Below are 25,852 nucleotides of genomic sequence, written 5' to 3'. Positions count from 1 at the left end.
ACCGTGACCGGGCACGGGGGGTTCCTCAGGGCTGAGGGAAGCGGGCTGTGAAGCCAAGAGCACGGCGCTGCGCGGGCACAGGCCTCACCGCAGGGCTGCCCCGCAGGGCAGGTGGCGACTCACGCTGGGTAACAATGGCGTCACGTCACCACCCTCACATCGGTGACCGCACTCAACACACCCCCCCCACCCTTGCCCTGCCCCCTCCCTGGGCCCAAAGCCCAGCACGCACCCGCGCCCTCCCCACCCCCCCGCCCGCAGCCAACGCCGCGCGCGGGGGCGCCCCTGCTGCCAGGAGTAAAGATGGCGCGGGGCGCGCGCACCCCGGAGCGCATGCGCGGGAGGGGGCGTGGCCGGGTTGGAGTTTTGGCGGGTGTCAGTGAGCGCGCGGCTGGCGGTGAGTGAGGTCCTGTGAGGGGAGAGCCGGGCGGCTTGGGGCTGCGGGGGGACCGGGCCTCAGAAAGCCATCCTCGGCAGGGAGAGGCTGATGGGAGAGGACATCGGGGTCCGCGGGGAAGCCCTGGAGGGGGTCGAGGTTCCCCTGGGTGGGGGAGTCGGCCGAGCGGGGAGTAGAGCTGCGAGGGGAAGGAGGGTCCCCTGGAGGCGGGGCGGGGTGGGGGGCTCCCGGGCAGCGCTGTGGGAGAATCGGGGATCCCCTGAGGGCAGGCTTGGCGATCGCGCGGGTGCTGGGGTCCGTGGGAAGGGAGGAGGCGGCGAGCTGGGGCTGGCTCCCGAGGGCGGCAGGCGGGGTGACCACCCGCTCGGCAGCAGGGTGGGCCCCGGGGCCGGTGTCCCAGCGGGAGGCGGGAGCCTGGGGCACGGTGGTGGTCACTAGCCACCCCTGCTCGTGTGTGCTCCTGAGTTTTGTTTTGTTCTTTGCTGAAAATAAATATACTGCAGCAAGAGAAAAGAGCTGTATTAAAAGTGGAGTTTATGGGCGAAACGAAAAGGCTCTGCAGCAGAAAGGCCTGTAAGCACAGAGTTTGAGTTTGCGTGCAATCCATCTTCAGTGGATTTCCCTTCTCACCCAAGTCTTCCCTTGGCCTGTGCTGATTATTTTTCATGGACATGTGTCCATGAAATGGAGGAGCTGTGAGAAATGTAAAACATAACGCTTTAAGGAATAACAATATTTTAAAAATGTCAATAACTAATTAAATGCACGTTGGTTTTATGGTCCAGGACAGGTTATTACTGTGAGACCATGGTAGGTATTTCTTAAAATCTTTGTCTATTATGGGCTTTTGGTTTTTTAAAGTCATGCTTCTACACTGCAGTGAGTTCAGTATAGGGCAGACTTTAGATGTAGAAAATGTGTGAGGGTTTTAAATTCAGTGGAGTCCTCACTTGCAGCCGTAAATAAAAGCAAGCTTGTGGTTTGCAAATTATCAAATAAGGAGCCTGAACACAGTATTTTTTTGTAGATGAGCTATATCCGCTTTAACAGTATCACTGTTGTTCTCCCCATAACAGAGAATATTTCTTTTTGAGGGGCTCTTGAAGAAATCCCAGTGAAATCATGGACGGTAAGGAGGAAAGTACTCTTTTACTTTAAACAGTAAAGTGTCTTCTGATCGGTTATGTTAGTTAAGAAGTTCAAGTGTTCAGAAAACTTGGTAAGCCTTTTAGGAAAGGAAATTATATCGCACTGACTGCACTTGCAGAGGCCTTTGAGGTTGCCTCTTGCTTTCGTTCTTGTCACCTTTCTGTGAGACTGCTCTGTCCCTTCCCTGGTTTTGTTTTCTTCAGCAGCAAAGGCTAAAAAAATTTCTTGATTTGTTCTGAATGTCAGTTCTGCTCTTCTCTGTCCCGTTCCTCTCGCTGTACTTGATTTTCTTTTTTCCATATTTGTTCCTTTGTTTTTGTATTTCTTTGTTCACTATGCTCTTCCTTGAGCAAATCATACCTGAGAATACACTTTCTCGACTGCCTTGCATCTTCCTCTTCACCTTCCATTGGGAAAAGCCACGTGGGTGCCTGTAGAGCTGCCTACACCTTTACAGGTCCCCAGGCTTCACTTTGTAACAGCAGCTGTTGTACAAGCAGCTGCATAGGAGGAGGAGCAAGTGTTAAGTAGCCTGGATCACAAGCTGAAAGTGTCTGCAATGATGTTTCCGTCTGACCAGACAGCAGTAAGCTGCTCTATCTTTCTTGAGCCAAAGCTGAAGCAGTTTTTTAAAAATGCCACTTGCTGCTCCAATTTAGTTTCAGTAATTACAGCTAATTACCTTAGCTTGTAATTAGAGTATCTTAGATGTTTTATTCCTTGGCACCTTTCCTCTAACTGAACAGGAATAACGGTGAGTTTGATTTTTGCTTTAGCTGATGATGAGTTGGATCTGTTGGCCTCCCTCCTGGAAGAAAGTGAGACAAATGAGGAGGGGAATCCTCCTGAGGAGGAAGATGCTCCAGAGGGTGATGGGGGAGAACCAGATGAATACAATGAGCTCTTTGATGCAGAAGATGATGCGTCCTACACGGAGGAGGTTGATGCTGAGGATAGCATGATTGATGAGCAGAAGGAGAATCTGGCTACACTGTTTGGTGATGTAGATGACCTGCTGGAAGAGGAGGCAGCAGAGGAAACTGTCCCTACCTCAGCTCCCAGTCAGGGAAAAGAGAAAAGCAACCAAGAACTGCAAGGTTTCTGTAACAGCATCTTTTATGTGTTTTATTGTATATATCTTGTCTCTAGAGAGTTAACAGGCAGCAGGTAAGGCCTGTTGCTTCTCAGTTGAGGATGGTGCCCAGAGGGGGAATACAGAAAGTCCTTGTGAAAGTTTCCAAGTCCAGTCTTCAGTGCTCTGTAACTTGCCAAACCTATTTTCCCAAAAGGACAGAGGACTTAAGCAAATCAGGAAGACTAAACTAGCTCTGGTGACCAGGATAGGGAAGGCTGCCTATGCACCTGTGCCTTGTCTGATGAAGAGAAATGTTGCTTCATTCTTCAGGGCTGTCATCCTGGCATCTTTCACCACCACAGTAATCCCTTCCCCCTCAGGACTTCCTGGCAGGAGGTTCTGCTTTACCAGTTGGTGTGGAAGCAGAGCTGGCCACTGAGCTTTCCTGTGTCCAGGCTGCATATTTGGTTATACGGGAAGCACTTCTTTATGCTGGGCTATGCAGTCATCAGCCATTTAAATTGTCCTATGTTCAATAGGAGAGTTCTATGCAATATGGCAAGGAACGTGCTGTGATCAAGTAGAATACTTACACAAGAGAGGTCAGCTCCAGGCTGTATGGAAAAGTGTCCCTTTACTGTGAACCATGTAGAATCAAGTATATCTGTATTGTGGCTTGAGTCTTTTGTTTTCAAAGTTCCTGTGATGTAGTAAAACTGCCACGCTTCCAGGGACCTCATAAATCCCTGTTTGCAGTGGCTTCCCGCTGCCTTCATTATTATCCTTCTCCTTTCTTTCCTAGCTGAGATGAGAAAATTGCAAGAACAGATGAAGAAGTTACAGGAGCAGTTGCAGAAGACTGCTATTGAGCGGCAATCCAGTTCAGGCCATGAGAAGAAAAGCCTTGGTAATGAGACTAATTAAATGGGTTTGATTTGTTGGCCTACCAACATGCAATTTATAGGCAAGACTCCAGATAATCCTGAAGTGGGCACTGAGTAGCAAGGAGGAATTGTGATCTGGTGTATTCCCACACAGGATGTTTCCTGCAGCTACAGACTAAGTTAGTGAGCTGCAGTTTTGGTATCTGCATCATGGATTGATTCTACATGGGGCAGCTTCCATGACTGAAGTCCTCCAGGGTCTTCTGGAAGTGTCCCTTCTTACTGGCAGTGGTTGGTACACCCAGAAAATACAGCTGTTTTTTGCGGTAGCACATTGGGTGTAGCAATGAAACTACAGGTGAAAACTGAAAAGCAGGGGGATGTTCCTATTTTCCACAGCTTTGTGGTTTCAGTGACATTAGAATTTTTAGGTTGTTATGGGGTAGAGTCATTGGGGCTTTTGCAGCTGCTGCATTTCAGATGCTGGCCACTTAGCTGAAGGGTTTCCATGTGGGACCCAGACTTGGACTTGTTATTCAAAGAATTACTTAGTTCAGAGCTATTCTTAGTGTTTGAGTCCAGATCCTGAGATCTCATATTTTTTTGTTTCCTTGGCCAGGTAAATCTCTCTGTCCACCTTTAAAGGAAAGGCATGTTCAGAAGCTGCAAGAGTCACCATGTTTTTCAGCCCAGCTGGGCAGTCCTTTACCTCCAGCCAAGCGAGGAACCCAGAAATCAAAAGCATCCTCAGCAGGTACCGTTCTCAGTCTACCTTTCACTGAAACACACTGGGCTTTTGTTGAAAGCCTGTCTAGTGCACTACAGTGGTATAGACACATCCAGGATAGCTTTACACTTGTCAGCACACCGGTAGCAGCCTGGTCACAGTGGAACAGAGCTTATTACAGAGTTAATTATTGTATTCTTTGCAACGGGTACCGTGCTGTGTACTGCTATGGTTAACTTGGACACATGCAGCAGTGTAGCTTGTATCCATGTATTCCTACAGTTTAGCTTGCCTAGAAAATGAGAGCTGCTCTGAGAAGCTCCCCATGAGGTGGAACTCATTGCTAGAGCTACCTATAACTAATATGAAGCCATCAGTTCCCAGCTGACTGGGAGAGAGTTTTACATCTGTTTTTCTGTGTTTTGTTTTTTTTTTTTTAAATAGTATGTTATATTAGACTCCTGTCTCTGGTCAGGTATAAATCAGTGTCATTTTTATTAAGAAGTTTTATTTCATTATTAAGATTTTTTTTTGGGGGGGGGGGGGGGGTAGTTCCTGCTAAAGAGAACAAAACTCCTCCTCCACGGCAAGTCCTCAGTTTGGCGTTCCAGCCTCTGAAGTCTGCTGCAGGGAACACACCCAGTAAGGTGACCAGAGAGAAGACTCCTCATGTGCCTACATGCTCCAATGCAGCAGCTCAGCCAGTGTCTGTGGAAACCTTCTCGGGACTGAGATTAAGGTAAGCAGCCCAGCACTGAGCTCGGTCTGGGGACATCACCCTCTAGTAAAGGGAAAGAAAATGCAGTTGGTCCAACATCCTGTGCACCCAAGTGGTGCACAGAGGACAGGATTTCTGATTTGCTGTATATACATCCTTTAACCATGGCAAATTAGTCATTAGGGGATGTAACACAAAGCCACAGAATTGGCTGGTTCATCAGTAGATAGGTAACACTGACTTCTGGCTTAGTATCGTATTTCTTTTACTATTTTCACCTTTGCTCTTTTCTAACAAAAAAAAGCTATCATTTTATTAGCGCTGCCTTCCCTGGGATGTTCTCCATGGTGGAGGAGGGAAGCAGCAAGCATGCACAAAGCCCAGCCGTGCTCAAGTTGAGCAGATTTTGCTCCACACTGGGAAGGCTTGGGAGCCACTTGTGATCCCCATACTCGATGTGGCCACGAGAGGTCTCTGAATGCTCAGTGTCTTTCCTCACCAGAAACCATGCTGGATTTTCAAATGCAGCTCAATCAGTCCTACTCAGTCATTCCTGAAATGAGCGGAGTTTAATGCAGGCTCAGGGCTGAGTTGCAGTGCAACTATTTGGACAAAAAGCACTGTGATCAGTAGCTTTCTGATATTTGTACAGTGTCCTGAACCGAAGAGTTTTGTTTCACGTGACCTCAGGGTGAAATGAGGTACAGAGGCATTTTCAGCAAGATGTAGTCTCCCCAGGAGAACGCTGGATGGCTTTGATTGCCTTGTCCATTTATGCCAATGGATGTGTTCTTTTACGTGCTTTTGCTTGATCTAGAAATCCCCGGGTGTCTTCGGCTGAAATGGACAGGAAAATGGTTAACCGGAAGCTCATCCGTCTGTCTCAGCTGAAGAGCAAACTTGCTGCAGAAAATCTGGAGGAAATAGACTGGGTAACATTTGGAGTCATAGTGAAGAAGGTCACTCCTCAGAGTGCAAATAACGTAAGTAACTTCATTGTATCCCTTCCTCAGTTCAAGTGGTCTTCTTCCCTGAGAAACTAATGAGGTCTTCAACTTAATCGGCCAGCTCCATGTAGTTAATGAAAAGTTGCTGTATTAAAGATCTAGGCTCACCTGTTTTCATGGAGTAATGCTGCTTTTACTCCTCAGGGTAAGTCCTTAGCTTATCTGGTACAACTGTCCCAGACAGTAGCATTGGCTAATGTAACCGTTATATGTTGCTGTTGTATGCTAAATGACAGTGTGGAAAAAAAGGACTCGGGCTCTCAGTCTTTCTAGACAGCCCTCATGTTTTAAATGTGCCACACATTCTGCTGCCATAATTTCCCAAGAGGTTATTCTGTCCTAGATGCTGTACATGTTCTATAGGAAGTCATTGATGAAACAGAGATCTGGATATGCCTCGGGTTTGTTTGTTCAGTGGGGTAGAAACCTCTTCATTCAGCAAGCAAGTGTGCTGTCCAGCTTTAATATCAGGAAGATTGGTGGTAGCAGTATTATTGTGCTATTTTGGCCTTTAAGAATCCCAGAACTGGCTATGTGGTATGGCTGGAGATGCTGTAGCTAACCTGTTCTGAGGTCACAAATTGTGCTTTTCTGCGTCAGGAAGACCCAGGGCTGGGAAATCAGAATAATTCTTTAAAAGCAGCAGCAAGAGGGAATGCAATATCCCTGTACTGACAGCTGAAAGGAAAGCAAATATCTGTTCCAGGGCAGAACCTTCAGTATCTGGCATCTGAATGACCTACGGGATCTCAGTCAATGTGTCTCGCTCTTCTTGTTTGGTGACGTCCACAAAGAGCACTGGAAGACAGACAAAGGCACAGTCATCGGGCTGCTCAATGCTAATCCTATGAAACCTAAAGAAGGCTCCAGTGAGGTGAGAGGATTTTTCACTTGCCCATCAGCTGTAGATAAAAACTTGTATCTGAACTTTTTCATATCCGAGATTTAGCTTTATAGCATGTTAAGTCTGAATTTACAGCAGTGTGCCTAAACAGTTTGAATTGCATTCAGATTATTTGTGTGATGTGTATGTGCTCCTGGCCTTCTGGAAGAATGAACTTCAAGAAGTCCTGTTAAGTATCTAAACCCAGAATTTATTCAAGTGGGTTTTTTAATCTGATTTCAGTAGCAGTTGGCTCTTCCACGGATGTAGGGAATGTGTTCTCATTTCAGTTTATTCAGCTATTTGCAATGCCTATTTCACCCTAGAGGTCTCTCAAAGCTGAAGAAGGTGGGGAAGCTCATTTCTCTTTGCTAATTTAAGCATGAGATGTGATTGCAAAATGTTTTGTGGTTCCAAAATCATGACTGATAAGAAGCAATATTTGATTTGTTAAACAGATGATGTATTATGTATAGATACATAGTACTTCGCTTGTTTAATCAATTATTTATAAAATCAAAACATGATGAATTACTTCTCTGTATGCATCAAAACATTTAAGGTGTCTTCATTTTGCTAATAAATTAATTTTTTGTAATATCTTTTTAATTGCACTGGAATGGAAACTGTTTTTACTGTCTTCTGTCAAGGGGAATTTCAGTCTAGTAGCTGGTGATTTAGTGTTTTGCATTTTAAATTCTCCAAATGAAAAAATTAAGAATCTCATTAATTGTCTATTAAGGTATATAATTGCTTAAATTAACATGAATAAAGATTAGAAGGTCCTGTTGGTGAGTAGAAAGGCATACCAGATTTAATGTAAGGGCTGTATTTAACTGTTAAAAATGGCTGCTCTTAGCTGAAATGTACACATTTGGAACTACATTAAAACTGACTTGTCAAAGTGTTTCTTAGCTACAGACACAATTCCTGGTATCTCTGGATGCATGAAGTAGATGCTGTTCTTGCACAGAGCTCTCGTGCATCTCCTTCCCATTCACTCCCCAGTGTGGTTGTCATGATGGTGTCAGAGCCAAGTAGTTGTACAGGACCATCATCTACAGCACAACTAGGTCTGCTTTTGCTGGTCCTTTGTTTCCTGAGGCTCTAAGCACAGAAATCCAATGTCTTTCATCTCTTTGTGAGAAAGAAATTAACTTTTTTCTTTTTAACTGAACTTTTTCTCAATCTGAACAGGACATGTGGCTCTCTTAAACTGCATTTTAATATTGCTTTGTTAATACCAGAGGTACCAAAGTGGACCAGAGCCAAACCAGTGACATCTAGAGAGAAGCCTGTCCAGTCCACCTCAAGGCATGTTCTGATTTCTTTCTAGCTGTGTTTGTCTGTTGACCATCCCCAGAAGATCCTTCTCATGGGTGAAGCTCTGGACATGGGCACCTGCAAAGCCAGGAAGAAGAATGGTGATCCTTGTGCGCAGATTGTGAACCTGGTCTGTATCTCAGTAGTTAGGCCATCCTTAAGCTGTTGGTAAAACTCTGGTTGCTGATTTTATACTGATGCTCTGACTCTGACGTGTTTCTGGTTCTTGACTTGTAACTAAAGTGGGTGGAGACACTGAGAAATGAAACCCAGAGGAGCTGTTTCTGTGATGGCCCTGTAGGAGCAGCACAGTAGTTCCTGAAATGCTGAGTTGGTGCTGCAGTGAAATGAGGTGGCTTTGACCCATGGTTGCCACTGTCTCCACACACTTTCATTCTCCTTTGCACCAGTGCAAGCTTCTCTGCACTGCACTAGAGGTGGTTTTAACCCAATGAGTTCCCTGGTCCAGCATGCCTGTAAGCTGCCAGAATATTTATACCTGAATGTGGGGCCCTGGACATGAGAGGAAAAAGGTGTTGGGATTCTTCTTTTAGGGACCGTACTGGCTTTTACTAGTTTAAAGAACTTGTGGATTATGCCACTTCATGGCTATAGTGATGTTGTGATACCAAAAAGGAACCCTAAGTCAGAAGGGTTGTAGTTAGCAGTAGGGTAGCACTTAGAAGGAGCAGAGAAAATGAAGGAAAGAACAACTGGGGAGGAACTCAAAGTGTGTGGAGTGGGAGGATGACAAATACAGAAGGTACTTGTAGCAAAAGAAGGCTGTGATAGCAGACCCACTGCAGGAGGTGGCTGTGCACAAGATTCTCAATTTCAATGAGATGTTCCAGTGCCACCTGGAACAAACTGTAGATGGAGCTTGTCTGGCAGAAGAACCTTATGAAGGCTGTCCAATTAGTGACAAAAAATGTTTGATTGTGTGGTAATTGTAGTTATACAAATCTGGGGTAGATGAACATCAATGAGAATGGACAGGGGTTTTTTTTTAAAAGTTAAACACCCCAAGTGAGCACGTTTATGGCACTGCTGTCTCTGACTGGCAGGCTCACTATCTTCAGTTCTAAACTCCCTTGGATTGACAGTGGAAACTGATGAATGAATTAAAAAACGAGTATATGAAATATCTTGCTTTGGTGTTAGGGGTTTTTTGTGTTCATACCAGTAAGAAAATAGTGTACAGTTCAGAGTGAAGAGTAAGAATCTGGGCAAGAGGACCTGGGACATCAGTTGACTTGAGCCAAGGAACAACCTTAAAATTCGTCGATGTACAGGTTTTCCAGTGATTAGCACGGGCAATTTTACTTTTGTTTTTCATTGCTGGAGTGTGGGCAAACGCTTGCTGAGTAGGTCGAATGCTGGAGTACTACAACAGAGATGTTAATTCGGTTTAGCCATAGAAGGATGCATGTGGGTGAGAGGAATGAAGTAAATTGTAATTGCTGGTGTTCTGCAACAGACTTCTCCCATTTCTTTTTAGAATGACTGTGAATATTGTCAGTATCACATACAATCCCAGTACAAGAAACTCAGCTCGAAGCGGGCAGACCTGCAGTCCACCTTCTCTGGTGGCCGCATTCCCAAAAAAGTTGGTCGGAAAAATCCCAGTTTGAAGGAGAAGCTGTGTCAGGATGGGTTTTACTATGGAGGTGTCTCTTCAGCAGCATATGCAGCCTCAATGTAAGATAAACCACTTATTTCCATTGGTTTCAAACAGAACTTCTGATATGCCAGTAAGCCTGAAGCTATCTCTAAGGGTGTCTGTGTAGTCAGAGATCCCTTTGACTTAACTACATTAACTGAATAGGAATAAATGCCCCATGATTGGTAATCCTCCTGGTCCCATGGGGTAACAGAGCTGCTATTTGATAGGAAAATTTTAACAATCAGTGCTAAGATGTGGTAAGGGGTGTTTTTACCTCTGAATTAATACTGTGTTGTGAAGCCAGGCAGCATTGCATTTCAGTAAGTGGAATTAATCATGAGATCCCAACCATCTGGGTGTCCGAGATAAGTATTTTTCAGTGCCATTCCCTTACCATATTTTGTTATGGTTTGTTGTGTTTAATCCAAGACTCCGTGTATTCTGTATTTCCTCCTCCTCTTTCTTGACTGAAATAAAATAGTATCGCTGTGTGTTAATGAAGAGATGGTAGTAGTGCACTGTTCATTATTAAGTGACCAGGATCAGTAGATGAGTATGCATCTTATAACTAGCATGGAGGGGCCAGGTCCTCCATCCAAATTCTGAGTAACAGCTGAATCAAGCCCTTTGCTTGCACATGGCTTTCATTCCCTTACAACTGCCCTCTGATAACTGGTGTGACTCCACAGTGACAAAGCATTTCTAGCTTCTTTTTTATCCCTAGAACTAACTGAGAAAAGCTTAGCTATTACTTATGTTTAGTTTTCCATCACTGCATAGGAAATGCATGTCTCAACCTAGAGAGAAATGGGAGAACCTAAACATTGTGCTAGAATTTGGATTTAGATCCACACTGTTCCCAAAGACAGATGAGAGAGGCACCTTTTAGGGTAGCTGGAGTTTTGTTGAATCTAGCATTCTCCTGCCCTTGTTCTAAGCATGGGGAAAACTGATATTCTGGTTTTGTTTCTTCTTTCTAGTGCAGCAGCTGTGGTGCCGAAAAGGAAGATTCAAACCACTCTCGCCAACCTGGTCGTGAGAGGTGTTGATGCAATTGTCCAGGAAACCAGGCAGAAAATTGGTACCTAGTTACCCATACCTTTACCCTTCAGATATTTCCAGCTTGATGTGTAGATGTATCCCAGGACCCTGTTACTCGCTGATTGAATCTGGCAATTGGTTTGCTAAAGAGATAGCCATTTGCAGGTTGCTTTCTCAATTGATCTAAACTCCTCTTCCCTCTTGAGATCGCAGCTGCAAGGCAAATGTGACTAAGCAACTGTGTGTCTCCATGTGTCTGTTTTTTGATCAATGCTCCTGAATTAAGTCTCCTGTTCTGTCTTTGAACAGTAACAGATCTTTGCCAGATTAATGGGAACTGGAAGTTTTAAGAACTTACTTTATTTTATTGGAATGCATGACTTCTGTCAATCTTGAAAGCGTCTAATAATATTAAGTATAAATCAGTTAGGTCTGTGCTGCAGGGGACCTCCTGAGTACCCAGCTTGTTTCTAGTGCTTTTCTTTTGGGATCTTCAAAGCATGTGCCTTCCATGACTTTTGGGATGTCACCAATAGATCTTTTCTGCCTCCATTTTGTTTCTGTAATGCACTTAATATTATGCCCTCTTTATGCTCGGTGGAGAGCAGATGACAGCTTATTCAAACTATGTGCTCTAGATCTAGATGCCACTTAGATGTCTTATTCACATCCTTCAGTTCCCTCAGTTGCCTCCATTTTGGACAACATAGTGTGTGTCCTTTGTCTAGCTTTTAGCTGCTCTTAATTCTCCAGGGATAAGATTTGGTGGATTCACAGCTTTCAAGCATTCTGAAAATGGGAATGGTGGGAGTACCACAGACAACCAAGACTGATGCGGAGCTGACTGTTGAAATTGCTGAAGGGGTAGGAAAGTCATCGTGATGTGCTCTGTGAGGACAAGGCCTTGGGCACCCAAATATAATATGGAAACTGGCCTTGCTTTGGTGGGGTGCTCACCCAGATGACCTGCAGGGGTTTCTTCCAACCTAGACTACATCTCTAAAACCAGGTCTGCTTTCCTTTCTGGCTCTAAATTTGTTGTATTTCTGCCTCTTGTGCTCCAGGTGCAGCAAACAGACCCATGCAATGTTCTGAGGAGTTCAAGGAACTGCTGGCACAGCCAACTTTTGGAGCACGAAACCTCTGCAAACACTGGACCAGAGCAGGTATTGTCCTTTTGCCTGAAGGAAGACCCATTCCTGAAATCACCCAGCCTTCTTTTCAGCAAACATTAGTGGCTTTTTAATGTGGTGTGGTTTGTTTTTTCTCCTAGGTGCTGAAAAGAAGCAAGGGGCCAGTTTTCAGTCCATCTCTGCTTCAGCACTGCTCAAGCAACAGAAACAGAAATTGCTGGAGGCCAGAAAAAAACGATCTGAAGAGATTCAGAGGCGGTAATACATACATATTTTCACAGGAAGCATTCCGTTATTGTGGCCCTAAGTATAACTGTGGGAGGTGTTTTGCTGTTTTAATAAAAACTTCATTAGATTAGAAATATCCCAATATTTAGTGGAGAACCAAATGGAAATGTTCCAGCACAGTGCTTGGCAACTGGAAGGCATGATGGGAAGAGGCTGATTAGAGTAGGAAACTGGGGTCAGGAGTCCTGGTTGTGTTCATTTTGGCTTGCAGGGGTCTTCTGAACCTCAAGATTTGCACAGTGTTTTGTGCATATATTGTTAACAAGCCTAAGAAGAACCTCAGAAGAGCCACTGTGGTGAGACCAAGATCGATGTAGCCAAGTAGCCTCAAAAGGCTCAACGGGAGCCAAAACAGAACATGAAGGAGAATAAAATGACTAGGCACAATCATGACATATTTCCTCTAAATACTCTTACAGCCTCCAACAGTGTGTATTTCAGGGACTTGCCAAGCTAAAGGTGGTATCTGATAAAATTTCTCTGAAGAGACTTTCCATGCCCCCCCCCCCCCCGCCCCATTAACCTGTCCAACCTCCATTGTGACCTGTGTAAACCTAAACATTTATGTGACTATGGTGGCAAAGAGTCCCCCTGCTTAACTGCTTGTCCTGCAAAGAAGCCCATTTTTCCAAGTGCTTTCTGTTCCCACTTCCCAGCTTCATTTGACACTTCTCTTTGACATTAGTTTTCAAGGCAATTGGATGTTCACTCCTTCTGGTGACTTCTTCAAGTCACTCTTGATTTCAGCAACCCAGTGAGTTCCTTATCAGTCTTATTTTACTCTTGTGGTTCCCTATATTGCTGCATGCTTTTTTCTAGCAATAAAAGGCCAAATAAGAGTCTGCATCCCTTCCATTCCTATCGGTTTCTTAAACCTTTTTGTCTCTTTGACTTGTGTCCCTATTGCAATTCTTGTCTTACAAGGTTTCTCCAGAACACAAATAAAGCCAGCAGCCCTGCTGTCCTGTCCTCCTCTGGAGAGTCCTCACTCTGTTCCCCAATACCTGGAGCAGAGTTTCCCAAAGCTGGAAAAATGTCAACTCCTCAAAGGCCCAGGCTAGGCACAGGATTCTCAGAAGGAGAAGATATCCTCTTCTTTGACAGGTCTCCACCTCCAACACCAAAGCTAGACAGCTTGGCAGAAGCCAAAAAGGTAACAGCTCTTTGAATCTCTTTAAATATTGGGAAGGGGAGGCTAAGGGAAGTTTGGTTTGCAGTAGTAGAGGAGTCTTTGGTCAGATACAGGCCAGCTCATCTCTGATGTTAGTGAAGTTTCTGATTTGTGGGATCAGACTGGTCTGCATTACAGTACACAAGAAACCTGTGGTTCCTGACAGCTGTTAGTACCAAGGTCTGTGCTACCATCTTACCTGTAGTCAACCTTCAGAGCAGTGGAACAGCTGCTTAAGAGGAGCCTGTGTGGGTGATATTTGGCCACCAGAGCTAGTGTCTCTCATTTGTTCAAAATCCACCTGAATTGGTCAGCAGTGAGTTGTTACAATCTGTCTCGTGTGTGATGCTCATGAACTCGCTCTTGATCCTGTCTGAAGGCAAGCATCACTGAAACCACTGACACAACTGGCAATTTCAGCAAATGCCAATTGGGCATGGACAGGGGACCGAGCATGCTCTTGGGATGGGACTTGGGAAAAGTAGATGGAGAGATAGAGCGTCTCATTTAAGTCATGAACCTAATGCTAAGCTATCTGCTGAAAAAACACTTCCTTGTGCATGTTGGCAGCTTCTCTGAGCAGAGTTGACTGTTCTTTATGACCTGACATAGTCTGTCACCCCTTGGGCAAATTACCTTTGAAGAGCAGTTTGGAGCAGCTGTGTGGCTGGTCTTGTATTCTGTTCTTCATGCAGGTGGGACAGAGCTGCTCTGTGTTTTTGCTCTTGTGTTTTGGGGGTTTGGAACCTCTTAAAGCTTGAGGCTGTGGATAGGTCCTGGACCAGGATGGGAGGTGCTGAAGTGATTTTTACAGAAGGAGGGCAAGGCCTGTTGCTATTGGTTGTTTTACAAGCATGAAAACCCTGAAGTGCTGGGAAAGGGCAGGGTTTCTGTGCTGTAAATCCCTGAAATGCTAGACTCTGCATGTTTGTTCTTTGGCATTGCTAGTGTAGTGTGGTGTGTTTTCCTTTTGCCATGTAAGGGTAAGCAACAGTGAAGTAGTTTAGCTGGGTTGTGCCATGAGTTTGGATAATTTTGATTTCTAGCCAGAACAGACTGTGTCTTTCCTTGGCACAAACCTGTTCATATGTTTGTCAAAGAAACTTCTCTTTCAGCAAGGAAGATGGTATCTTAGCGTTCTGGGAGTATGGAAAGGAATAGTTGTACACAATTTTGTTAGTTCCTAATTGTTACCAATTTATGTGGAAATAAAGTGATTTGATTCCTCTGAAAAGCTTAATGATTTGTGAAGCAGTTAAAGCACAGCTGCAGAGATATCAGGCCTGGTAACACCCCTGGAGGAGTGATTTTATGGTTTGGGAAGTCACAAGAGGTTGGGTGATGTGGTGAATTAGATGTACAGCAGAGCTGGGAATTTTGTTGGGCCCGTCTTCAGCCAGCTCTGTGCTAAAGCCAATGGATCTTGTCTGCTTCATTTGACAGACTTCCAGTGGTGCTTCTGGAAGCAGAACATGGGGGCCAGACTGGTCACCAACACATTCACTGCTTTTTCCTGTTTTCTAGCTGGCTGCGGTACAACGACTACGAGCAAAAGGCCAGATTCTTGCTAAAACTGATCCAAACAGTGTCAAGAGGAAACGAGCTGATGTTGATGATGTCCTAGAAATTGTTGAAAGAGTTGAGAAAAATGTTGCTCAGCCACAAGGTACCAAAGCAGAGAATGGTGTGTGGTGGTAGTTTCTAGAATAGAAAATGTATGCTTATGTTCTGCTGAACAGAGTGCTAGGTGCTGCGTTAAGGGCTTAATTGCTATGCCAAAGGGACGCCAAATTAGGTCTGTTTAGAACTTAGAGATTGTTGCAACAAACCCTTTAACTCTGTGGAGAGAGTGTGAGATGTTACCTTTGATAGCTCCCTGTCCTCATATTTGTTCCCTTTCTTTTGGCACTTGAGCATCTGTGATGCACAACTGACTTAATCAAGGGAAACCAAGAAATAGTCCCACCTGGGAAGGCATCTGAATTTTCTGTGGGAACTTGAGTTTGCCTGCAGGTGATTTACTGTGTGATGGTGGATGAATTGTTTAATTCCCATTAAAGCTTCTCAATAAGTCAAGGGGGCAACACTGATTGCTGCCCTGGAAGTAGCGTGCAGTCCTAGTACAGTGCTTTGAGAGAAGATGCAATGTTATTTTTAAAACGCTTTTGTTTTTCCTGAAGCCATATTTGAACTTGGCTTCATGTTCCTGAACTGTGAAAGGCTGCTATTTGACCTGAACAGCTGCCTGAGAGACCTGACACTTCCAAAATCTACTGCAGTGACCATACTTGGAGATCAAAAACCTTGTTTTGAACTTGGTCTCTGGGACTGAGCCTTTTTGTCTCCCTAGATATGGATGAACTGGAGCCTGCCCAAAAGAAACTGCGTGAGCAGCTGGCCTATCTGGAGTCAGAAGAGTTCAAAAAAATCCTGAATGCCAAGTCCAAGCACACAGATGTCCTGAAAGAGGTATGGCCTCAGTCCAGCCATGACTGAGGGCTCAGAACTAGGGAGCTGTCTGGACTCCTCATAATGATTTCAGCAAGAAGCAGGCACTCAAAACATGTCATAGGCACCAAATTGTCCTGATGAGTAGAGTTCAGGGGTCTCTTAAGCACACAGGGCACAGTGCCTGCAAGTCAGTGTTATTGCTGTAGCCATGGTTGCCTTTTTGGTTTTTTTTTTTTCCTGTGTTTGGAAGAATTTGTGAAGCTCCTGGTTAGTGGTTGATCAAAGAAATGCATCTGCCTTAAAACCCAATTAGCCATGTGCCTATTTTGTCCCTAATTTCTTGACATTTTGGCTGCATAAAGATAGCTGCCACCTTCATCTGGGACTCATGTAAGTCATGGAGCCTGTAAAATGCCAGCAGTTGCCCTGAAGAGTAAAGAGGTTTCATTTCTGCCATCGGGGTCTTTGCTGAGCATGTTCCCAGGGGTAAAGCACCTCCAGTGGCACAGGGCTTTTGTCTTGGACATGTGTTGGTATGAAGTCCTGGTTGTTTTAAGGTCTTTTGAGGAGTAATATTTTGGCTAAGAACCAATTCCATTCATTACATCTGTCTACCTGACCTCTCCCTGCACTGTCCTCGTAGCTATGTGCTGACTTCAGTGGTACATGCTGTTCCATGGGTACATGTCTTCCCACTCACACATCTCAGGGGTGGCTCACTGCAGTGTTGAAGCACAGCATGTGCACTCTGTGGATTTCTGGAAGCAAGAGATGACTGGTGTTTCTCTGGCTCCCAGACCGCAGTCTTCTTCAAGCAGGCCTAGTAGTTATTTGCCCTACAGCCATTCATGGAGTGGCTTCCCCCATACTGGTCTCCCCACAAGTCTTTTTGTGTGCCTGCACAGGCTGAGGCTGAACTGCAGGAACAATACTTCCAGCCACTGGTGAAAAAGGAAGAACTGGAAGAGAAGATGAGGAACATTAAAGCAGTGAAATGTCGAGTTGTGACATGTAAAGTGGTGAGTGAAGGGGAGCCAGGGTAACCGCAGTGAAGGGGAACATGGGCTGTACAAAATGATGTGGACCGTCCTACAGAGTCCTGACTGTCACTGTCTTGGCCATAGTCCAGTGCAGGGATCAAATGGAGACAGTTGTGTTCTTATGCCTGTTGCTGAGAGCAGCCCATGGACTGAGTGACTGAGACATGAAGACACTGGCAAGGCAAGCTTTAGTGCGGTGCTGAACATCTCAACTTGATATTTATGCCAGTGGGTTCTTTGGGTGTTGGTGTCCTGGAAATACTTAACCAATTTCTTATCTGAAGTTCTTTGTACCAGGACCCTTGGTTCCCCATATTACATGACAAAATAAGTGAAGTGCCTTGAAGTAACACTGGGTGGGATTCCTCTATCTGCTTTTCCATAAATTTTGCCATCAGGAAGAGGAGTGGAGCTTTATTACTATCTCAAATGTGCTGAGAGGAAGGGAGGAGTTAGAATCATTTTGGTTGGAGAAGACCCTTAAGTTCAGCAAGTCCAACCATTAACCCAGGACTGCCAAGTTACCTCCTGTTCCCAGGGTTTCGGGCCCCGCTGTGCTTTGCACTTTCCCTTGCTACCTTTCCTGTCTGTTTTGGGGCTGCTCAGAGGGCCCCTGCATGCCCTGTGAGGTGCTGGGAACAGAGCCACAGGGTGGTGGCAAAGTGGGGAGGATGGCATTAGAAGGAGCAGTGATAAAGCCTGGGCCAAGGATCTCATACTGGTGGGCCCTTCAGGATGGGAGCAGACAGATACTTTCCTCTGAATGTTCAGCTGTTTCCAGTCTACAGAACAGGTCTCACACTCTGTTGAAGTGCTCACAGTTCTCTTTCTCCTTCCTGAACAGTGTAATTACACCTATTTCAAGCCTCTGGAGACATGTGTGCAGGATAACCATGACTACCACTGGCATGATGCCATCAAGCGATTTTTCAAGTGTCCTTGTGGAAACAGAGCTATTTCCCTTGACAAGCTCCCGAAAAAGCCCTGCTTTAGGTAAGGAATGAGCCTTGTGAAATAGCGACTGGAGTGTTTGTACTGTCCATTCACAAGTAGCATGTTGGGAGTCACGTAACCATGTCCTGGAACGGGAATGGGAATGTCAGCCTTTGCATTAAGCAGTGTGGGAATGGTGCGGGGCTAGTTTTGTACCCCCTCATTCTGTGCAGCAAGCACACACCACAGTGATCCTCACTTGCCATCTCCATCTTTCAGCTGTGGCCTCTTCAAATGGGAGAGAGACGGGATGCTAAAGGTAAGTGTGAGCCAGCATTTTCTGCATGCCTCAGCACTCTGGCTGCTTCTCTTGGTACTTCTGTCCCATGCTTTCCCTCAGTGCCCTTATGAGCTCCCAGCAAAACCAAGCAGCTTTGCATTTTGTCAGGTACATACAGGTGCCTGCAGGCTGTGTTTTAATGGACCTTCTCTTCTCGCTTTCTGTTCTTGAAGTTTTGTTTTATTTAACTGTGGGAAATTTGCTTTTGACCAAAGTTGCAAGAATTCAGAATGTCAAGGTTCCTTGACTATCTGTCAGTATTTGACTGGATAATTTAGCCCTACCACAGCTTCTGACAAAGAAGTGTTTGGGAGACATCTCGCCACACATGTAACTTCTTTTCTCCATGTTTGTGTTTCTAGGAGAAAAAAGGTCCGAAGATTGGTGGAGAAACACTTTTGCCAAGAGGGGAAGAACAACCAAAATTTCTCAATAGTCTTAAGTGACCTGGAGTTGATTCCACATACACATCCCAATGTAAAGATGGATTTCTGTGTTTAAGCCACACATTTCTTCACTGGAATGTCCAGTTTCTGGTTTTAAGGATGAATGAGCAGGGGGAATCAATTCCTGATGAGGACATACAAACTCTCCACCAGGCCACTGACCACTGCACAGACATTCAGCTTTGATTTTTTTAAAAGTGACTGAATAAGGCTGCATGTGAAATACACATTCATGCCTGTTCTTTCTTACTGACAACTTTGTCTCTTTTCCAAGTTAAATCTTTGTACCAAGAAATACCGAGGGATCCCACAATTTATGTTGAATGGCTGGTGTAGAGTGACTTCACCAGAGTTTTAAGTGACAAATCATTGTGAACTAGGAGGACTGTAGATTCTATAAGCACTTGTGAAATTAATACCATGGTACATAAATGCCAGCCTGTCAACAGTTTTTCTGCTGTGGGCCAAAAAGGTGTGCAAGAAGGTTGTAGGCATAGAGCAGTCTTCGTTGACTCCAAAATTACTCACTCTGAACCCTTAAGAACAGATGTCAAACAGTTCCTGTGTGGTCTCCCTGGCTTATGTGTTAAAAAGCCCTTTGGTACTGCAAGCCAGAATTGTTTACACTGTAGATTACCAGGTGTTGTTTTGAAAGCCCTTTCCCTAGCACACAGCCCATACCGGGTTCCCAGCACCATCCACACTACAGCAACTTTACAGCTGCAAACCTGCAGCTCCCACTTTGAAAAGCATTTTAATGAATTTAGCACCATTTTTAATTTTACCCAGTTTAAATTTTTCCAAAATCTTTGTCAGTCATCCCCATGTCAATCTTGGTTGCTGGCACAGCTCCCTGGAGGACAGTAGCTATCTCAGACCAAACAGGATGAGATCTCCATGGGGTGGCTCCTGAGAAGGGTTGTCTTCATACAGGTGTTTTTCTTAAAGCACATCTCTAGGGATGTCTGTGGCATTTGGCCAGCATTTCCTGGACCTGATCCTTCTGCTGCCCCTAGCTTATGTGGATCACAGGGTATTCTTAGCACCTAAAACCACTAGTACCTCAGTGATTTGGTGAAACAGCCACCAACAATCATGTGTCCCAGTGGCTTTGTCAATACTGCTTGTGTTTGCTTGCACAGGGGCTGGAAGAGAAGCAGCTGGACAGATTGACCTCAGTATTCTGCAGCCTTAATCTACTGGTGCTTTTGCTGGGCAGCTTTGCTTGGCATGTTGCATTCGTTTCAGTCTCCTGTTGATACTATTTGATGAGTGTGGTGTCACTGGTAGGTGACTAAACACTTAACCCTTCACATTGCTTGGCAATGTCTCCTGATGATTCCTCATTCAGAATAAATACAGTGCCAAATAAAGCACTCCCTGGGTTTGTATGGTATCATATCATTTCTCTGAGGAAAAGGATGAGCTGCTGCCTCAACATTTAACATTTTCATTTGCCTGAGAGCTCTGTGCTAAATCACCAAAAGGAATCGGTTTGTGGTCTGCAACTCTGGCTGCCATGTAGTTTTTTCATTTAGACCAACCAGAGTTTCTCACCTGGGGTTCACAAAACCAGCATGAAATTCCACATTGATATCAGCCTTCAGCCAGCATGTTGAAAGCTTCAGGCTTTTTCCAGTTCCTCTCTCTCTCTCTGGCCAGCAGAGACAAGATTTCTGCAAAAATTTCTGTCAGAGGTGGGGTAACACTTATCTTCATAAATGCCCCCTGGACTGTGATACGTTAAAAAAGGTATGTGCCTCCTTGGGCAGTATTCTCGGTTCACCCTTGTGTGCAAGAACAGGGTCAAGAAGCCAAGGCCTATTGCTTGAACCCCAGCAGTAAACAGAGTGAGGGAGATTGATATGTTAGATTTTACGTGCCTCAGTCTATTTTTGGAGATACTTTCGCTGTGCCAGAGATTGCTGCAGCCCAGGAGAAGCAGGCAGGAGGGGAGCTAACTGCTGGGGCATGCTGCCACGTGAACGCACAGCCCCAGCACTGCCAGAGCTGCCTGTGGGGCCTGCAGTCTGTACCAATACGTTTCTACTGACAAGCAAGAGCTGTGTCAAGAGATCCACAGGAGGCAGCTTAGGCGTGACCTGACAAGCCCAGCGGTCTACCTTGTCACTGAATCTGTCCCAATTTTGGGAACATGCTATAAAGGCTGCCGACCTTGCAGTGAAGCCCAGCTGCGTGCCAGGCTGTGTTAGCAAGAGAGCAGCCAGCAGGTCGAGCAACGTGAGTCGTTAAACTGGATTAACATTACAGAAACCTCAGCCACTGCAGTTAGCATCACTGGTGAATCAAGACAGCAGTGGTGCTGGAACTGCTGTGTCCCCTAAATCATTAAGCAAAATCACACTGAAAATATAATGCTGAATGTGCAGTCTCAGAGCCATTATTAAGATCTGCAGAGTAGTAAGCTGATAAATCAGCCCTTTCCCCAGCCAGGAAACATTCTCCTGTCTTCAAGGTTGTTATTCCAGCTACAAAGTTCCATGTGTATATATGAAACGGGCAGGAAGATGCCCAACTTCTCTCGTAATAACCTAGCAAGCTGGACTCACCCAGCCATTTCACATAGTTTTATTTTTCCCAGCCTACTTGCTGCCTGGCCTTTCCCTTCCAAAATTGAGTAAAAGTGGGACAAGAGTGCAGGCAAAGCTTTTTTTCTTTAATTCTCATTTCCCGTGCAAAGCTGTGGTGCAGATCCTGTTTCATTTTGCCCTGAAAACAGTCCAGTGATGCCCACATGGGAGAGCCTCAAGGTGCAGCTGGAGTCCTTCCCTGCTGGCTGAAGAAACAGCCTGGGTAGTTAGTGCTTTTTTCTATTTACATGACTAACAGTGACTCAAAAATGGCAAAATAACCTTTGTTCATGGTTTCTTAGACAAAACCTCAAAACTTGACTTCTAGAATGATGGGCAAATGCAGAGGGAAGGGAAATCCCTAGTGTCTCCGGGGACGTGGCTTTTCCAGGACAATTATCACTATTAACTTCGCACCTTGCTGTTAGATTTCTTCCAGACTTTCCTCCCTGCCCTGGTGTTTGCTAATGCCTTTTGTCGCCTGCCTGACAGCTCTTGGCAAAGGCTGCCAGACTTGCTGCTGTATCAACATGTTGCACGGCTTCCTCTCCAGCACAGCTGCTTATATTTTTCTGTTCTGTCTTCATAGACTTAGAGCCAAGAAAGGAGCAGCTCTGGTTTTGGGGTACCCACGCTGCTTCCACGGACAAGGAGCAGGGGAGTACTCAGAGCAAGGAGAGCGGGATATTTTGCATAGGAAAAAATATCTTCAAATAACTTCACTTACGATTTGCAGGATGCTGGGGAACATTGTCAAATTGCAAAAAAAACCCCAACATCTTTGTTGTAACAAGCCATTTCATCTCTCTCCTCCTAGTACCCTGCACTCTTCAGGAGAAACTCCTTCACAAACCTGCAAAGGAGCCAGGAAATCCAGACTGCCCCGTACAACCTCCTCACCCTAGCCACCCAAGAAAAAGATGTCAACCTGGGAAAGTCAAACTCTCAAATAACGCAGCAAGTAAGCTTCCTTGTGTGCTTGCAGTTTGAGGCAAAACGCCAAGTTCAAATGCTGCTTTTCCTTCTGGCTTATTTCAGAGCTGCAAATTCACAGGTGTAAGAGCAAAGGTCTTGTACAGGCAATTATGAATGTGGATTTTTCTCTGTTACCACCTTTCAGATGGTGAGAGAGGAGGCTGGGGATACCAAATACAGCACTGTTTGCTTTCTTACATCAAGCATCCAAGAAAGATCTCCAGGATCCTCTGTGCCCCGTTTCAGGCTCTGGAAGAAGATCATGACTTGTGCTGTCCAGGTCACAACATGGCTGGAGACCACTGTTTCTTTCCACTCACCCCTCTCCTCCCTCTCCACTCCAGCCCCAGCCCCGAAAGGATACAGGAGCAGGGGCTGCACCCAGACATGGGTATAAGTGCTATAGAATGGTGTCCAGCCAAGTGGTTGGCTTTGGCTTTTCCATGATGACTTCGACAATGAGGAGACATTGCTAGGACCCCAGGTCACTGCCCAGCACTTACAAGATGTGCACAACACCAGGGGCAGAGCTCAACCACAGCATGGGCAGCATCAAGATGCCAGTCTCTGGGTGCTGTTTCCTCATCTTCACCTCCCCTGCACAGAAGGGGAGGTGAAGATGACCTCCCTTCTCAAGAAGCTGTGGATCTCACCACCCTGGCGGGGAAAAGGGCAGGAGTGAAGGAACAGGAAGGTTTGGGAAGAAGAGGGCTTGTTGTTCAAGGTTGGGAAGTAGGTGGGAAACGTTCAAGCACGCTTCTACACACTCCCTTTCTTGTACCCTGCTCATTCACAGCTTCCAGCAGCTGCCTTGATGGCTGTGAGGACATAGCCAACAAGCATGCAGAACCTGCCATGCTCAGTCATGTACCACATCTGTGCTGGCATGGGTGGTTTGCTAAGTTAAATAGCATCATGGCTCCCATCCTCTGACAGTGTCCTGCTGGGAAAGAAAAAGCCTGGAGGGGAAATCCTGGAGCACGGAGAGAAGGAAAAGTGGAAAAGTGAAGCCAGCTTAGAAATAAGGAGCTGCAGAGGTTGCAAAGGCCTTGTATTCCTCTCAAGTTGGGACATATTTAAAAATTATACCTTCAGCGTACACTGTCCTTAGCAGTGCACTGAGTACTCTCATCTGCCTACATTAACTCTGTGAATGATATCTGAGAGAAGATAAATACAACTCAATCTCTGAGAGAAGAGATTGAATAATGATCCATAACAAACCTGTAGCACAGTTCAGAAGATGATTTTGGACATCCTTGCACATGTCCTCTGTTGTCCCTGTGCCACAGAGCCTCACCACCTTGTGAAGCGGACTTCAGCCCTGCCACGTCACAGTTCAGATGAGCTTGTGCCATCAGTGTGAAGCCAGTTCATCCTCACTTTTACCTCAAGCTCTGTGCTGTGAAGCAGACACTGCTGAAAGGTGGGGTTTGTCTTGCTGGAGCTTGCTATCCTTCATCCTGCCCCTCTGCCTGGGCCAGCTTCACAGCCAGCGGGTCGAGGCCCTGGCAGGAGGGGAGGTGGCAGGACAGCCCTTGCTGCAAAGAGCGGGAGTGGGTTGAATGCAGCATGTCCTCGTTGCAAACTGGTGTCAGCTCCCCTTCAGTCTCTTCAGACTCCAAAAAAGATGGAGGCCACAGGCTGAACACAGTCCTCTTGGCAGGGCTTTTCTTTTTTTACACAGATTTTCACAGGATAGAAAAAAAATAAATCCCTTTCTGATGGAAATAGCTTGATACTTTGGGATTGCAAAAATCATTGAGGGATGGGCAGTGCGTCTGAGAATAGCACTTGGGTCCCTGCACTTGTTTTTCATAGGGCTGTGGCACGCTGGGCAGGTTTCCTCCTGGGAGGAAAAAGCAGGCGACTTGATGGCTTTTCCTCTCCTCCTCCCCTTCCAGCTGCAGTGGTGGTAGCTCAAAGAGGGAGTTTAGACCTAAAGGCTGATGAGACCTTGCAGCTCTCCTGTGGCTGCAGCTCCCTCTGCAGCCACCCGCCTGACATGCCCGCATCAGCTGCACTACTGCCAGGAAGCCAAACCCTGGGAGACATGGCTGTAGTTTTGGTTTTTATCCAGTAAGCCAAGTGCTGGAGACTGAGGTGAATTTCCACTGGTGGGACATGTGCTTTGGAAACCTGTGACTGCAGAATCTCTGCTGGCTGGGATGGGTGGGAACAGGAACAAGCAAGCACTTACCAGGTAGATCTCTCACACAGGAGGTCATATTCACATGAACTGATGAAGCATCCTTTGGACTCCAGCCCTTGCTCAAATATCCTGGAAGTGCCTGTAGAGCCTTACTCTCCCAGGGACATGGTCCTACACCCATGAGCATGCAGCTTTGCTGAGAAGAAGCCAGGAAGCCCCGCTGCATGTGGCTCTGCCCAGGGTCATTTCAGGGGGCAGGGATCTGACTCCTCGGCATAGCTAGGATGCAGCTGTGCTGGCCCTGCACACAGCTGAGGGCAGCTTGCTTAAGCTTAGTCCTCCCCAGGCTCTGGAGTATCCTCAGCCTGTTGTAGAAAGGAGTGACATCAGTCTCTCCTCAGGTTGGACAACTGCTGTTAGACGATCTGCAAGGTCTTTGATGGATTTGTTCTTCTGAAAGAGGAAATTTAAACCTAAATTCATAGGCCAAGATGCACACATTTTTAAAACAAAGCTAAATTTCTTCCTTTCCTTCTCTCTCTCAGTAAGAGAAATTCAGAGTCTGGAAATTCTGGGAATTTGTAGCTCTTCTCTGTAGACACAGGTCCCTCTGCAGTCAACTCAGCTACACCAGTAATGCCAGACAATGAAGCGTCTCCATGAATCCTGTGTTGTGAACCAGGCAGGATACTGCAAGTCTTCACAAAAATCCCAAGGAAAGCAGCAGCTTGGTTAGGAGCAAGAGCTCAGAAAAGTCAACAGAGGCATGCCCAGCTCACTGGAAATTCACTTGGGCCCATGCAGCAAGCAAAGACCAGGCTGAGAAGGTCCAAGTCTGGAGAGGCATCATGGCACATGTCCCCAAGAGCAGGATCAGTGTCAGGGTTATAGAGAGGGCATGGGAAGAGATGCAGGAACAAGGATTCTCAAAATCACCCACCGACCAAGGCTGGGGATCTGTCCTAAAGTCTCCCCCTTGTCAGACTTATTGGTGGTGTGGTCAAACCAGAAGCTGCCGAGAGGTCTGTCCTCACACCGCACCCCACCACCAAGGATTTAGGACCAACGTAGTAACTGTGCTCAAACCTCACCTTGTTTAAAAAGCATAAAAACAAACAAGAAAACCTATAGACACTGCAGAAAGAGAAAGAAGGGCAAACCCCTCCTCTGCCTTAGGCTGTCATGCATGAAATGACTGTACCAGCTTTGACCTGCAGCCTTTTGTTCCCTGGTGGAGATTTTGGAGGACAGTACTGCACCTGATCTCCTGTCTCAACTGGAGTGACCTCCTGAGCTGCAGGATAGCAGAGCAGGAGCCATGAAAGCCCTCCAGGTGCTGTTTTGGCACCTTCTTTGGGTGGAGGTGGGACTGGAGAAGATCGCCGTTTTGCACTGGGGTATTCAACGATGCACTCACTGTCAGAATTTCTGAGTGACAGAAATAATACAACGCAGCCCCCAAACG

The 25,852-nt window shown here is 45.8% G+C and overlaps 1 protein-coding gene across 4 annotated transcripts; it reads left to right on the top strand.

Annotated features, from left to right (window-relative positions):
* Positions 1–353: 353 nt before the first annotated feature.
* Positions 354–22,828, top strand: MCM10 (minichromosome maintenance 10 replication initiation factor). Of its 4 annotated transcripts, XR_003555596.2 has the most exons (22): positions 354–397; positions 1,474–1,526; positions 2,323–2,643; positions 3,424–3,528; positions 4,125–4,259; positions 4,785–4,971; positions 5,768–5,933; positions 6,664–6,831; positions 8,177–8,293; positions 9,662–9,861; positions 10,807–10,907; positions 11,932–12,033; positions 12,141–12,258; positions 13,213–13,441; positions 14,984–15,125; positions 15,810–15,928; positions 16,816–16,929; positions 17,795–17,943; positions 18,163–18,202; positions 18,586–18,700; positions 22,078–22,221; positions 22,381–22,827. XR_003555596.2 is itself a non-coding variant. In XM_027790519.2 (21 exons), the coding sequence occupies exons 2-20, from the start codon at positions 1,520–1,522 to the stop codon at positions 18,667–18,669; spliced, it is 2,604 nt and encodes an 867-aa protein (XP_027646320.1). In that variant the 5' UTR covers positions 354–397; positions 1,474–1,519; the 3' UTR covers positions 18,670–18,700; positions 22,078–22,828. The 4 variants fall into 4 exon arrangements, 3 of the variants coding, with proteins under 3 accessions (XP_027646320.1, XP_055664792.1, XP_055664793.1); XM_027790519.2 differs by having other exon boundaries at positions 22,078–22,828; XM_055808817.1 differs by lacking the exons at positions 22,078–22,221; positions 22,381–22,827 and having other exon boundaries at positions 18,586–20,045.
* The last annotated feature ends 3,024 nt before the right edge of the window (positions 22,829–25,852 follow it).

The sequence above is a fragment of the Falco peregrinus genome, chromosome 6, assembly GCF_023634155.1.
Source record: "Falco peregrinus isolate bFalPer1 chromosome 6, bFalPer1.pri, whole genome shotgun sequence".
In the NCBI taxonomy this organism is placed as follows: domain Eukaryota; kingdom Metazoa; phylum Chordata; class Aves; order Falconiformes; family Falconidae; genus Falco; species Falco peregrinus.
The sequence above is the reverse complement of the archived record's forward strand: the minus strand, read 5'-3'. Positions and strand labels throughout refer to the sequence as shown.